The sequence below is a fragment of the Priapulus caudatus genome, unplaced genomic scaffold (assembly GCF_000485595.1).
Source record: "Priapulus caudatus unplaced genomic scaffold, Priapulus_caudatus-5.0.1 Scaffold824, whole genome shotgun sequence".
Classification (NCBI taxonomy): Eukaryota; Metazoa; Priapulida; class Priapulimorpha; order Priapulimorphida; family Priapulidae; genus Priapulus; species Priapulus caudatus.
Window position 1 is genome coordinate 64222 of NW_014577885.1, and position 14751 is coordinate 78972.

General features: G+C 45.3%; 1 protein-coding gene across 1 annotated transcript; it reads right to left on the bottom strand.

Moving 5' to 3' along the window:
- Positions 1–6295: 6295 nt before the first annotated feature.
- On the bottom strand, positions 6296–9522 carry LOC106813787. Its single transcript, XM_014818009.1, has 2 exons — positions 6882–9522; positions 6296–6809 (listed from the first exon to the last, which is right to left on the bottom strand). The coding sequence occupies exons 1-2, from the start codon at positions 9133–9135 to the stop codon at positions 6439–6441; spliced, it is 2625 nt and encodes an 874-aa protein (XP_014673495.1). The 5' UTR covers positions 9136–9522; the 3' UTR covers positions 6296–6438.
- Positions 9523–14751: the final 5229 nt, after the last annotated feature.

Sequence of the window (14751 nt, forward strand, 5' to 3'; positions counted from 1 at the left end):
ACCATTCATTATATTCTACTCACAACACTTCACATTTTTGTTGTATAGGACCGCACCGCAAGTAACTGAAGTGAAATTATATGCCTAAATCAGTTAGGACTCGATTGCATGGTATTAAAAACGCACATGCCTCAAACAGTTACACTGTGTATTGCAGTAGCACTCTTAATATTTTTTACTAATGGTGCAGGATTAATAAGGATTCTAATAATTTAGGATTAGAGGTGATTACTAACCAATGAATGTTAACCAACAAAAACATTTTTAAAGTGGCAAACCTACGCACCACTTAAGATAATTATTTCTAATGTGATCTTTTACATTTGTCCATGATCTATCTATTTTGTGAAGAACAAGAAATGTGACAATAGACTGCTTACTTGGCAATTTTTTGTTTATAATAGATGAAGCAAATGCCTGCATGCTACAGCATCCTTCTCAAAGGTTGTCAATTTTTGAAAACAACTTTTCTTTTTATTCGCTTTCCTCTCTGTATCGGTATGTGTTCTGTCTGAGTGACAGGCACCTTTCTCTTGTTGAAATACTCTTTTCAATTGTTTTGTGTCTTCAATGCACTATCAGAGTCACCACAATCATCCTCCAACTCAACCTCATCATTCGCATCTATACTGTATTTCACTCAGCCCCTTTCCAGCACATTCAGCAACGTGACCTTTTTCGCCGTTGCCATAAGGCCTAAAGGCCAATTTAGAAACCAGAGCGAATCTGCCATGACATCAAGGGGCAGTCGCGTTAGAATGCAGTATGTACTCTTATATCATGACCGAGAAAGCTGGCTAGTATATCCAAATCGTTGCCTATCGCTTTACCATCGCAGCTTTCTGATTCCTGCGTTACTAAATCGTTGCCTATCGCTTTACCATCGCAGCTTTCTGATTCCTGTGATACTAAATCGTTGCCTATCGCTTTACCATCGCAGCTTTCTGCTTCCTGCGTTACTAAATAGTTGCCTGTCGCTTTACCATCGCAGCTTTCTGCTTCCTGCGTTACTAAATCGTTACCTATCGCTTTACCATCGCAGCTTTCTGCTTTCTGTGATACTAAATCTTGCCTATCGCTTTACTATCGCAGGCTTTCTGTCTCCTGTGATACTAATCGTTGCCTTCGCTTACCATCGCAGCTTTCTGCCCTTCCTGCGTTACTAAATAGTTGCCTATCGCTTTACCATCGCAGCTTTCTCTGCTTTCTGTGATACTAAATCTTGCCTATCGCTTTACTATCGCCAGCTTTCTGATTTCCTGTGATACTAAATCGTTGCCTATCGCTTTACCATCGCAGCTTTCTGCTTTCTGTGATACTAAATCTTGCCTATCCGCTTTACTATCGCAGCTTCTTGATTCCTTGATACTAAATCGTACCTATCGCTTTACCATCGCAGCTTTCTGCTTTCTGCTGATAACTAAATCTGCCCTATCGCTTTACTATCGCAGCTTTCTGATTCCTGTGATACTAAATCGTTGCCTATCGCTTTACCATCGCCAGCTTTCTGCTTCCTGCGTTACTAATAGTTGCCTGTCGCTTACCATCGCAGCTTTCTGCTTTCTGTGATACTAAATCTTGCCTATCGCTTTACTATCGCAGCTTTCTGCTTCCTGTATACTAAAGTCGTTGCTGCCCATATTGTGTAATTTCCGCATTGCAGGGCCAGCACTCTACAAACCCAGTTTTCGCCTCTAGTCTGGATATAGACGGGCGTGTCTCTTTCCATCACGCATCGGTGATCGTCGCGTTGATCCCTGACAGGTACCCATCTATACGCAGCTGGTGGAGGTCGACAAACGATATTGTATAGATGCGCCTTTCGCTGAAGTCTTCCTTGTTCTATTGTTGTGATCGGAGCGAAAATAGCTGCTCCATGGTGATCGGTTAACAGGCCCTACTACAGAACTGCATACTGTAGAAACAATTCCGTGTTCTTGTCACCAATTAGCAGGAACTGCGGCGTCTGTAGAAGGAGGCAATTATCTCGAGAGATGCAGAAAGGAAAGTTGGAGGAAAAACGGCCTCACGTACATGCGTGTGCGTGGGCGTGCGTGAGTGCGCGCGCGTGTGCGTGCGCGTGTGCGTGCGCGTGTGCGTGCATGCGTTTGTTTGTAAAAAGAGCTGCACAAAAACCTAATCGGGTTATTGTTAAGATGGAGTGATTGTTATGTTAAGATGGGTTATTGTTAAGATGGAGTGGCGAAAACTGATTCATTATTTAATATGTGGGACATTACTTCTCGAATGCAGTTTGCGATTTAATTTCTCACTGAACAGTTTGTAGTGGTATGCAAATCGAGGTGAAGGTCCGTTGGGGTGGGGAGGAGAGGGGGATGTTGTTATTATTATATTGTAAGCATGCAGTTTAGACGGATGTATAGCTGCTCGTGACAGAAACAACACTTGGTCTCAACAATGTAGTAGCAAATAGGAATGATAGCCGGTAGTTGAGCAACACGAGATGGGAAACTGTCTGAATTGTAAGCACGGGTCGTTGCACCAAGAAGTGTGAGCGATTGGCTGTTTGACCTCGTGTGTTCTGTCACTGGTTTGGCGGGATAAATAATCTGACTATAGGAATAGTCCGGCTACTGGTCAAGTGTCTTCTGTCACTTGAGACAGACAATTCGCAGTTATAGTTATTAGTATATCAGTTATTAGAAGAGCGAGGAAGATATGCTGCCCGTGTGGTGACGCAATTCGGTGGTAATGTTGGAAAACTACGCGACGTGAAAGAAGCAGTGACGGCCTGTTTCGGGAGATAGTATACAAGAGCGAGCTCGCGTGTGGCTTACAGAGGGAGAAATAGAAACAGTAGAGTAGATCAGAGAGTCGATAGTATATAGACAGCATGAACTAACACGTTGAGTGTAGTTGTGAGAGACATAGTGACCTTGTGTGGACCGGTAGAATTGTGTTCTCGTTTTCTAATTCGTTCAGAGAGAGAACCTTGTGCTTAATTATTGTTATCTTGTTTTACGAGTAAATATTATTGTGCATTATTTCTGGCTTACTGCTTTATTCTGAGTTTTCACAGCTTAGCTCAACACCTACTGAGTTTACCTGGTTAGTTTTGGTTTACCCACTACAATACACGGAACTTATATGGAACATGCAGGTAGCAATATATCCAGCTGTGTTCCGTACGTTTATATTCTAGGTCGAGATACCACGGTAAACATTAAATTCTGTTCAGAGACTGCATTGTTTACTTTAGTAACAACTATGTTCACAAACATAGTAAATTGTAAAAGTTAGCAAGACACAAAGACAATTCTATTGGTTAAATAAATTGAATATATTTTATTAATGACTAAATAATATAACATTATTAATAATATCTTACATATTATACAATATACTATAAATGTAAAGTTACCAGCAGTGCTTAAACGTACCTACTGATCGAGTTATACTAGTTTATAGACAAATTCGTCGCATTGAGAGTATAGGTGGCAGAACAACCGAGTTCAGCTCACACGTTATGACGATTTAATAACATCGACACTTTCTTGTATAACTATATAGACACACGCGAGCGCGCCCGAACGCAGTTAGATAATATCAGAAGTAGATAATAGGGAACCGCTATTATCTACTTCTGATAATATCAAGAGCTAGTAAAGGTGTTTATTAGCTCTTGATAATATAACACATAACGAGACGTTTGTTTTACTACAATGCTAGCGCGGAACAAGTTGAAGCGGGTTCAACCCAAACATTGCGTATTTAACGCCGCGAGAATAAAATCCAGTTAAGAATTTCCGGAGAGGATTTATTATATAATATAATGTTTTTGTCTTTATATAAGAATACGCATATTACGTAGGGAGCTCTATAGTTCCTGAGCGTGGGGGTAACTGTAGGTGGGGTAATTGTTAACCTCTATTCCTTATGTCTCACATGCAAACAGCGGGGATATTCATATGAGAGAGAGAGAGAGAATAAAGAGAGGAGAGAAGTGAGAGAGAAGAAGGAGGAGAGAGAGAGAGAGGAGAGGAGAGAGAGAGGAGGAGTAGGGAGTGAGCAGAGAGAGAGAAGAGAGAGAGAGAGAGAGAGAGAGATAGCATAAATTACAACAGCGGTTACGATCATGCGCTGGTACTGGTTATGCCCTTATATAGAAATATGGATGCACAACCAGCATTACTATCATTACGAGACTTTACCCATATTTCTATATAAGGGCATAACCATGCAGTACCAGCGCGTGATCGTTTACATATATAGTTATCATCGTTAGCATGATTAAACGCTAGTGACAAAACCCAGCGATCAAGTTGTCATCCCGCTGACAGCCGCGTTCACATGAAAAATGTGTGCCAGCGGTTTAGGCAATTCATAACCACACAAAGATGGCGTCGTACTCGTCACCGAGCGACGGAATTAAGGCGGACCGGTTCACGCATAGCAATCATCTCAACTAGAGCAATGCGCGCCTTTCTGTTTGCCGATAGAGTTTGTTATACGCAGGAGGATAACGGGTCGGTTAATTCACACCAACGAGTTATTTCGAAGCGGTTAGACTGTATGTTAAACACAAGTTGCACCTTTTGGTTAAGAATGATCGCTTTTTGAAGCAGACCGTCTGCGTCGTGATGGCGCGAGGGAATGTACCCAGCCTGTTCTGCTAGCTTCTATGGCAAATACGACATACGCATATACGCTCTCCTATGACACTATTTGTCATAAGAAGATTCTTCCTATGACAAATATTGTTGTATGTGTTGTGCGCATCAGAATAAGAGTTTAAGAGCGCGATTATGAACGTAATTTCAGTGAATTTGAGCTGTAAAAGGGAACGAAGTTGACTCGCCAATATTTGTCATAGGAAGAATCTTCCTATGACAAATAGTGTCATAGGAGAATGTATATATGCGTATGTCGCATTTGTCATAGATGCAAGCAGAACATGTTGCAACATACATGGTTTGCGCCGGATCAACATACCCAGGATCCCGTTGTCAGAAACATAATAATATGATTATATAGTGTCATAACGTTTACAAGACATCAAACTTGAAATTTATCACATTTTTTACGTATATGATTAACTATATAATTATGATGTTTTTGACAAGGGACCACTGGTTTGTGTACACATGTCGAGCATGCTTGCTTGTCCCTCTATTACATGAAGCTAATTTTGTCCGTGAATGATAGTCACGCAAATACTAAAATACCGATGTGCCGTGTCACAGTGTCTACATTAGCAAACACCTGTTTTTCAGTAAACATGTTTAGTCATTTTTATGCCGACAATAGCATGAACTCCTGACGTTAGATACACTCACACCACGTATATATATCAATATTCGACACACGATGCTGACCTGAAACGTATATAAAATGGGAAACGTGTGTATATAGCGATTATCAAAAATTATAAAAGAAGTAGAACAGGAGAAACCTCATGGAGTATAGAGTCTGCCTGAGCAAGGCGAGGAGAACGAGAGAGATGGCTCACCGCTGTGTTGGTTTAAGACTTATACACAAGCTATAATTATTTCTTCATGGGCGGCACAAAAGATTTCAAATTGGCACGAATGAGGAAGTGAATATGAAATATCTGTCCAACTGTTCTTACTCTCACGTGCAAGTGCGTGCTTGCTTGCTTGCGTGCGTGTGTGTGCGCGCGCGGAACATTTGCCTCTCGCGCCTCATGCGAGTATTCAATATGCTAGAAATAGGAGAAGGAGAAATGATGCATTAGGGGGAGGGGTTGAGCCATTAGAATCGCACCATCCCTACACCATCTACAAAGTCTGATCATGCGCGGTAACAAATAATGCGTAGACTGATACAAATGTTGCATTGTTCCAGATAACACTGGGGTCTGTTGTCAGAAACATCAAAATGATTCATCACATGATTCATCACGAGTAAAATCTCATTACTGTTGCAAGCGCATGAAGTGTTGTGCAAAGGTAATGACATTTTAGACTTATGATAGCCATATATATATATATATATATGTTGTGTGTAGTGGGGCGGGGGGGGGCGTGTGTGTGCAGTGATGTGTTGTGTGTGTGTGCTGTGGTGGTGTGTGTGTGTGTGTGTGTGTGATGTGTGTGTGTGTTTGGTGTGTGTGTGTGTGTGTGTGTGTGTGGTGTTTGTGTGTGTGGTGTGTGCGTGTGTGTGTGTGTGTGGTGTTTGTTGTTATGTGTGTTGTGTGTGTGTGTGTGCGGTGTTGTCTGTGTGTGTTTGCGTGTGTGTGTGTGTGTGTGTGTGTGTTGTGTTTGTGTGTTCGGTGGTGTGTGTGCGTGTGTGTGTGTGTGTGTGTGTGTTGTGTGTGTGTGTGTGTGTGTGTGTGTGTGTGTGTGTGTGTGTGTGTGTGTGTATGTGTGTGTGTGTGATGTTTCCGATATCGAACCCCCGTATTTTACCTGTTACTCATCATGCAACGACATACGCACTGCGGCACGCGCATCTTTCTCACATGCGAACGTTGAGTGGCACGAGATTGACGGGCCGCGAAGGCTGCGCACACATTTGCGGCAAACGCTCCTGTGACCAACCTCGCCCGCGCTTGTGCTCGTGCAATGCGTCATGACGCTGTGTCGCGTCGTGACCGAGACGCGCACTGCGTCGCAGGTGGGCGTCGAGACCGTGAGGTGCGTCACGACCGTGAGGTGCGTCACGGACGTAGGCTGTGTCACGACCGTGAGCTGCGTCACGAACGTAAGCTGCGTCACGACCGTGAGATACGTCACGAACGTAAGCTGCGTCACGACCATGAGATACGTCACGAACGTGAGCTGCGTCACGACTAATGGCTGCGTCACGGCCGAATGCTGCGTCACGGCCTTGAGCTGCATCACGAACGTGAGCTGTGTCATGACCGTATGCTGCGTCACGACCGTATGCTGCGTCATGACCGTATGCTGCGTCACGACCGTAGGCTACTTCGCGACCGTGAGCTGCGTCGAGACGCTGAAATGCGTCGCGTTCATCCAACATGTATCGGCGTTCGAACAGCTCGTCCAGCTTCTGATTCAGATCGGGCGTCGACGCAAACATGACGCGGGTCGGTTGGCGTCGCATCTCGCCGAAGAAAGCAGGCTGCTCGTAGTTACGGGGCCGCCCCGCTGCCGGCTGCAGCTCGGCAATGTTGTCCTGCCGACGCTGCTGCTCCCTGCTGGCGTTCGCCGCACTCATGATGTGCCGCTGCTCGGCGTCGGTGGGGCGTCTGTGATTGTGTTGAAGCATGCGCTGATACTCCTCTTTGCCGATGTTAGCGTGCTGCATCGAGGGATCGTGCATGGGAGGCGTGCCCCCATCGCACCTGCGGGCGTACGAGTTCTTAGTACCCTCCGAGAACTCGACGGACTTTGCGTGGTGGTCATCGATGGGGCATTCAGGGGGATCGGTGTAGAGATATGACATCATCGGGTGATCGGGCCCAGCGTGGAACGCTCTGGCAGATGACCTGGTCAACTGGTCATCGTGGCGTGGTCGGAGAATGCCTCGATGAGCGGACACCTCCTCGGCCGCGGATCTCATTCTGCGAGTCGACGATGGCTCCTGCATAGCTGTGTTCTCGTTCTCCCACAGGCTGCGCACTTCCTTCTGCCTAAGCGGGTAGTCGTGATCGACACCAAAGTAGGCGCTCGCGCTGCAATCAGGCTCACTGTTAGTACCAATAGCGACATCGCAGCCACCCCTGTGCGCATCGTAGCCAGGCCTGTCTACCTCGCCTGTTCCACGAACCATCCTCCGCGCCAAGTTTTTGTCACTGCCGCCGTGTGCGTGGCTTGTTCGACCGTCACTGTGGCGACTCTGTGCGCGGTCGCAGTCGTATTCCGGCAGTCTCATACCCTGTAGTAACCATCCGACGTTGTTAGTGCTGGCAGAATCCTCTACGCCATCGTTTCTCCGGTTTCGCGAGTGAGATACGGCACCTCGTTTGTCGTTGGCGACCCTACCGGAGTCGTTGCCAGAGGGCGTGAGCACTTTACCGGGCCAGCGACGCAAGATGACGTCATGAGCACTGCCGGCGTTGCCATGGTTTTTGATTAGCTGGCGTTCGGTGGCGGGCTGCGGCTGTTGCTGCTGCTGCTGCTTCTGTTGCTTTTGCTGCCACTGTCGCTGCCCCTGCTGTTGCTGTTGCGTGAAGGAGACAGCTGCTCTGTTCATGTACGCCTTCTCGTCCTCGGACATGTTTCCGCTGTCGACGCCCGCACTGTCGGTGCTTGACTGGCGGGCGTGGGTTGTCCCGCACACCGTCGACAGTAACGGCCTGCCGCGTAGCTCTCCATCCGAACTGCTCCCGATGCCACTCGATCGGCCTTCGAACGCCGACGTGGGCCGCGGAGGCACCGCCTCCTCTTCCTCCTCCTCTATCGTCTCCTCCTCCTCGCCCTCGTCCTCCTCGCGCACGGCTGAGTTCCCGCCGACGATGCTCACCTGGAGAGACTTGCGGTTGCGAACGCGGTCGAGCTGGCCGTGGTTGCGGCACATCGTGTCGTAGTCGCGAGGGGGCAGCAGGATCGGCACCTTCTCCGCATCGAACCTCTGCTCGAGTTCCTTCGTCAGGTCACCGATCATTGTCTGCGACACGCAGCCGTGAGACACATCAGGGAGGACTGCGGCGTCCCCCGCCGCCAGGGGTGCGTGCGGCGCTGGCAGCACGCCCTGGCGGGTCAGCTTCTCTTCGAGAGCTTCGAAGCGACGTTGGTTCTCGGGTTTGTGCACGAGCTGGTTGAGATGCAGACCTAGCCGCGTCGCCGTCTCGACGGAGTCGCAGCGGTACGAGTGCACGTGCACGGGACACTCCGTCTCCGGGTTGTAGATGAGCAAGATGGCGGAGACGATGTCGTCGTTGGGTGCCGCCTCGTGGCGGACGCATGTCACGCAGTGGTCGGGGATGAAGTACTTGATCGTGTCCGTCTTCGCCTTGCTCGTCGCCTTCTTCGTGACGATCTGCACGATCTTGACGCCTTTGTCGCACACCTGCAACGTCACCTTCGACTTGTCGTCGGTGCTCTCGTTGATGAAGTGTCGCGCGATCGGGCGAATGTATTGCTCCCCGCGCAGACCCTTGCTCTCCTTGGTCCCGAGGAACCACACATAGTACTGCGCCTTCTTGATCTCCTTTTTTCGCAGGAAGGCCATGCTGCCGTCGTGATTCATGCGCGCATCGTGACTGCTGTATATCCAGTGAACACCAGCAGCGCAGTTCTGCTGTCTCTCGCTGTCTCACAACCAACCGCGAACACCAACTTCGGTCGCAAATCTAAACGCTCAGAGTATTGCGTGGGCTGCTAGGACAGGGGTCCCGATGCATATATGCGTCGTTTGCAAGAGGGGTCGGTGACGTCGGATGGATCTAAGTACACCTGTCAGCCACCGCCTGACAATGTCTGTGAAGCGGACGAAGAGCTAGTCGCATGCGCTTCGCTGCGTTACTATTACTCATATGGGCCGTGTCACTGCACCCGAGAGTGTTGAACTGGAACGGCCAGTGGCAGGCGCGGCTTTCACGCCGCTTTATATGTAGAGCGAGCGACGGGGCGGTGCAGCCGTTTCCTTTCACCACCAACGACTAATGCCTGTACAGTGTGATCCGTCATGGCTGGCTGGACGAGCTAGTGCAACGGCGAGAGTGTTGAGCGGCAATCCTTCATCATTGGCGTGGTGATGGCACTGCAGTGAAGAAGTCTTTACTGTTTTACGAGCTTAAAAATGAGCACCGCCATAGTTGTCAGCCGAAGGAGAGGAACAACTCGTAATGAAACAGTCGAACGTAAAAATCGGACTAACGATGTAACATAGTACCAAAATACTAGAATTTACTAGTAGGGCCTACTTAGACTGGATTTTTGTGTGTCTAGAAAATTGTGAGAAGTATATGTGATAAGGGGTATCAGAGGAATGTGTATATAGGCCTAGTCCCTCATTATTTGCTAGCAAGGCCGGGATATTGGTTATATAGGTACATCTCTTACAGGTTAATTTGTCAGGTAATACTTAGAAAGCGTAGGCAAGGCTGCAAGAGAATCGTTAACAGCTAAGTTAGCCAGAAAATACTTAAGCGTATATAGACAAGGCTGCTCGTATTGAAAATTGCCAGCAGGTACATTTAGTAGGATAATTAAACATCGCAAACAATCAAACAACAATTAAATCACGAACATTAGCGCACGCGTTGTTAATTAAATGGAAATCACTATCAAAACTTAACAAAATTAATGCGGTTACTGGAAACGGTCAAACATAGAATCTACCAACATTTATTGATACATATACATTTTATACGCGGCTGTTTCAAGTACAAAGGCTCTTGAGAACAGAACGACGAGTAAATATTCACAGCGTATAGACTCGTGATCGAAATATTTATTGATGGAACAGAAAAGTTGAGGGCGAGAGAAGGAGGCGACAGAAGAGATAGGTAGGATGTGTGGAATAAAGAGGCCGTGCATGGAGAAGCATCAATGCGCAGTACGGAGGTGCGGAAACTCCAAGAAGAATCGGAAGCGGGGAAGAAATAGAGTGAATTACTGCACGGAAATAATAAGGATAAAACTAAAGGGTTACAGGACAATGATGAAAACGATGGGAATAATGATGAAAAAATGCACGGTAGAAATGTTAATTAAGAGAGATGATGACGGTGTAATAGCTAGCTAATTACATGAGGGAGGAGGCTGTGTAAAGATTCCACTCATTAACGACATGTCTAGCTTTTGCGTTACTCCTTAGTTAGTGCTCGGAAGAAACAGCATCAGGATGTTCAAGCAATTAAAAATAAATTAAATATCTTCCTTTCCATACTCAACTCCCTCCTCCTGCTACTCCACCTCCTCCTGCTACGCCACCTCCTCCTGCTACTCCACCTCCTCCTGCTACTCCACCTACTACTTTCCTCCTTTTCTTCTTTTCTGTTCTCATTCTCCTTCATCGTTTTTTCTTCTGGCTATTCCTACCGCTCATTCACCTTTTTCTGTGTCTGCTCAATCTCCTCCTCCCCTCCTTTTCCTCTTCTTCCTCCTCCTCTTCTTCCTCCTCTCCCTACTTTTAATTTTCTCCTACTCCTACGCCCTTTTCATTACGCCTTTTCCAACACAATCGAATGCATTTCGCATGATTCTTACGCCGTTTTATATTTCATACAAATCCGTTCGAGCGCACATCCGTTTATCTATAATTATTAATGTTCGTCTGATATACAAACTATTATGGGTTGCTTTCATCACACCAAGTTCAAGTTAAGTGAAATCCTTCTCGCGCTTATGTGGCGCATACATAAGGCGGTGCCTATAACGACCACACTAAACGACCTCATTATTTATATCCGCAATTTGCAATGAGATGCCACCAGTGGTGCACGATCATATGTAATTATTGTGGCGCAGCGCACCTACGGCGATGTATAAGCTGACAATGCGATGCCGAGCGGCGGTATATTCACCCCTCTACATAGATCCGGAGTGTTCTATTCACTGTAAGCCACTGCTACGCGATATGTTGACCATTTGTGAGCATCTATTCACGCTGTTTCGTCGGTGCTGCAGGAAATTTCGGAAATGAATAGTTGTCTAATGAATAATTGACATGTTAGGCCTTCGGTGTCTCGGCAGATAATAGTACAACCGTATATATTACTTGCCTTCGTCATTGTCGTGGACATTACTAGCGACTAATAACACGCCGATACAATTCGACCGCCTGCAGTGTGTTCGGATATGTTGAAAATCCTTTATTTTTCTGATGTAAATTCTTAATGGCGAAGAAATTATATGCAAAACGAACGACAGATCGGTTATGCGATATCATATATTATGCAGACGCGTTATATTTCGCATCGATATGTTTCCGGTACTCGCGACGTTTACTCGGTAAAATCTGCCCGATTATTTTTAAATTCTGACCCTGTTTCGCCGCATACACAACATACACTTTATTCATGTTAAATAACTATAGATGCATGCTCTATGCTCCGCTTGAAACTTTTGCCGGCTCTATGACGCGGATTTCTACAAAGTAGTCTGATCACATTTCAAACACAAAGATGACCAACCGGTCACCATGGCTACGCTACTTGACGGAATCTCACAGCTACACGACAAGACCAATTTTACTTCTAATGCTTTCTAGACTTCCACGATGCATCTAACTTGCGTGCATAATGCAAAAGAGTGCAATCTAGTGACGAATTTTACCGAAAAAAAATGCCAAAAAAGCTTTTTCTAGAGACCAAATAGTGCGGAGGCTTACTGTTGTATGCTTCCTATAGTAGCACGCCTACGGTCAGTTACTATGAGCATCGCAGCAGATGCGCACCTGCGCAGTCGCCAAAAACGCAGCGGGATAGCGAATCAGGAAATTATAAAGGAATCGTAGAAACATTGGTCAGTTGCGCTCTGGCTCAACGATGCTCATTCACATCCACTCATTCGCACCACGATGACGATCTCTCCACATGTGTAGACAGTCTCCGGTACGAGTCATAATTCGCTATAAGGAATTCTTTATAATTCTATAAAAGTTTCAGCGGCACATTGCTCACCTTAAAATAATCCCCCTGACAAAGAAACTGCAGCCACGAGAATATTGACATGAATAACACCGCGGCGCACAACCTGCGTTTGCAAGTTCGCAAAAAGAAAATTTGAAAGCTTTTGGGAAATCTATCGTAAACAACAAAGGAGTTACGACTGCCGCGGTTAGGTGATCGCGGTAGTCGTTCGCATACGTATATAATTTGTCGCGGGTTACTCGCATTAGTCTACTGACTGATCTCGCCCGCTTGCCAAGATGCAGATAGCGAGGCAGATCGGCTTGCTGATGCTGCTCGTCTGGTCGACGCACGAGACTGTGTACATTCCCGGAGTACCGGACACGCACATGACGAAGCCGGGCCAGCTGAACCTCGCCGCCATCATGCCGGTACACGTCTACGACGCGACGCAGGCGTGCGGCGCCGACGTCACGTTTCCGTGGATCGTGCCGACGGCCTACGCGATCGAGTATCTCGTCGGCGTCATCAATGCCGACCGCCGTCTGCTCGCCGACGTCGAGCTCGGGTATACGATATTCGACAGCTGTTCGAAGGACATCGTCGGTATGGCGAAGGCGCTGCAGCTGGCACGCACGTCGCCGGAGTGCTCCGGAGCTCTGCCGACGGTCGGCTGTGATCACGCCCGCGTCGTCGGCGTCGTCGGCGCCTTCTTCAGCCACACGAGCGTGCTGGTGGCGCGCGTGCTAGGCCTGCTGCAGATTCCACAGGTAATGCCAGGCGTGTATAGTATAGAGAGATGTAGAGTATATATATATATATATATAATATTAAGAGCTAATAATACCTTATTAGCTCTTAATAGCTCTTATTGGCTCCTAATATGTATATTATTAGCTCTTGATAATATAAGATTCAGATGCAGATTCCAGATGTAGGCCTAATATCAGCAGTATAAAACTTAGAGATATATATAGAGTGTATAGATATATAACATACAGATTCAGGTGCAGATTTATATGCAGATTCCAGAGGTAATATCAAGAGGGTATAATATAGAGAGATATAGGACCTTAGGATTACCCTTTTAGATTATATATAGAGTGTCTATATATATAATATATATATATATATATATAGATATAGAGTGTATCTACATTATACACCACAGGTAATATCACACACGGTAGATAGAAACATGGCGGAGAGCCCGCTAGAAGTGCAGCTGAATCTAATTATTTCAATAGGGTTTAATTTTTATGGAAAACGCAAGCCTATCACAGGGAAACATTATATTATTTTTATTAATTAGCTTATATATAATACAACTCACGTCATAGGTATAATGTTATGTTATGTTATGTTATATTATATTATAATTATATTATATATATATATATCTATATTATAGTATATTTATATATTAATTATATTATATTATATATATATTATAATTATAATATATTTATTATTATATTAATATTATATTAAATATTATATTATATTATATATATTATATTATATGTATATTATATTATATGTATATTATATTATATTATAATTATAGATATATATTATATATATTATAATTATATTATATAAATATTATATTATAGTTAATATATAAAAAATACAGAATAAATAACTGAACTATTTATTTGCTTATTTATTTATTTATTTATTACATGTCGCTGTAGTATTATAGCGTTGTGTGAATTTGATAACCGCCGACGCTCGCTCACGGGTCGATATGCTTTCAAGCACTGTAGATGGCGGCGTCTCTTTGAAAACAGAATCTGAACAGAAAACAGATTGTGAACAACACTCGTGACAACGTGCGTCTACGTGCAGTAGAGCTGACCTTGCATTTCTGGCGATTCCCCGCTAAAATATCACATCACCGACTTTGGAGTGTTCGTCGCTCCACACGTCAAGGCCCGCATCGCGCGACACGTCGGCGAAGTCCGCGTATAGGCCCATGAAGTACGCTAATATAGGTATATACACGCATATATAGGACTCGTATACTATTCATGGGCTTATTTGCGTTATGTAGGCTTATATAGTATCAAGAGCGTATAAAGAAGGAGAGCGTAACATGCAACGGTGAGTGGTGAAACCATGTTGCAGTATTAGTCAATTATTTTGACGATTCTTGGCGGTATTATTGATAAGCTGTCCTACCTTGTTAATAATAACATTTAACATTCCGCTTGTTTCTACGATCTTCTTACGCTGAGAATAGATGAGTGGTGAAAAATCTGGTATTGTCGCCGAAAACCGACTCC

What these genes read in the sequence shown, in the direction of transcription:
- LOC106813787 (XM_014818009.1), bottom strand. Translation starts at nt 9,135, where the DNA reads ATGAATCACGACGGCAGCATGGCCTTCCTGCGAAAAAAGGAGATCAAG. An exon ending in CGGTCGTGACGCAGCATACG is followed by an intron (nt 6,810 to 6,881) that starts GTCATGACGCAG and finishes ATGCAGCTCAAG; the next exon opens with GCCGTGACGCAGCATTCGGC.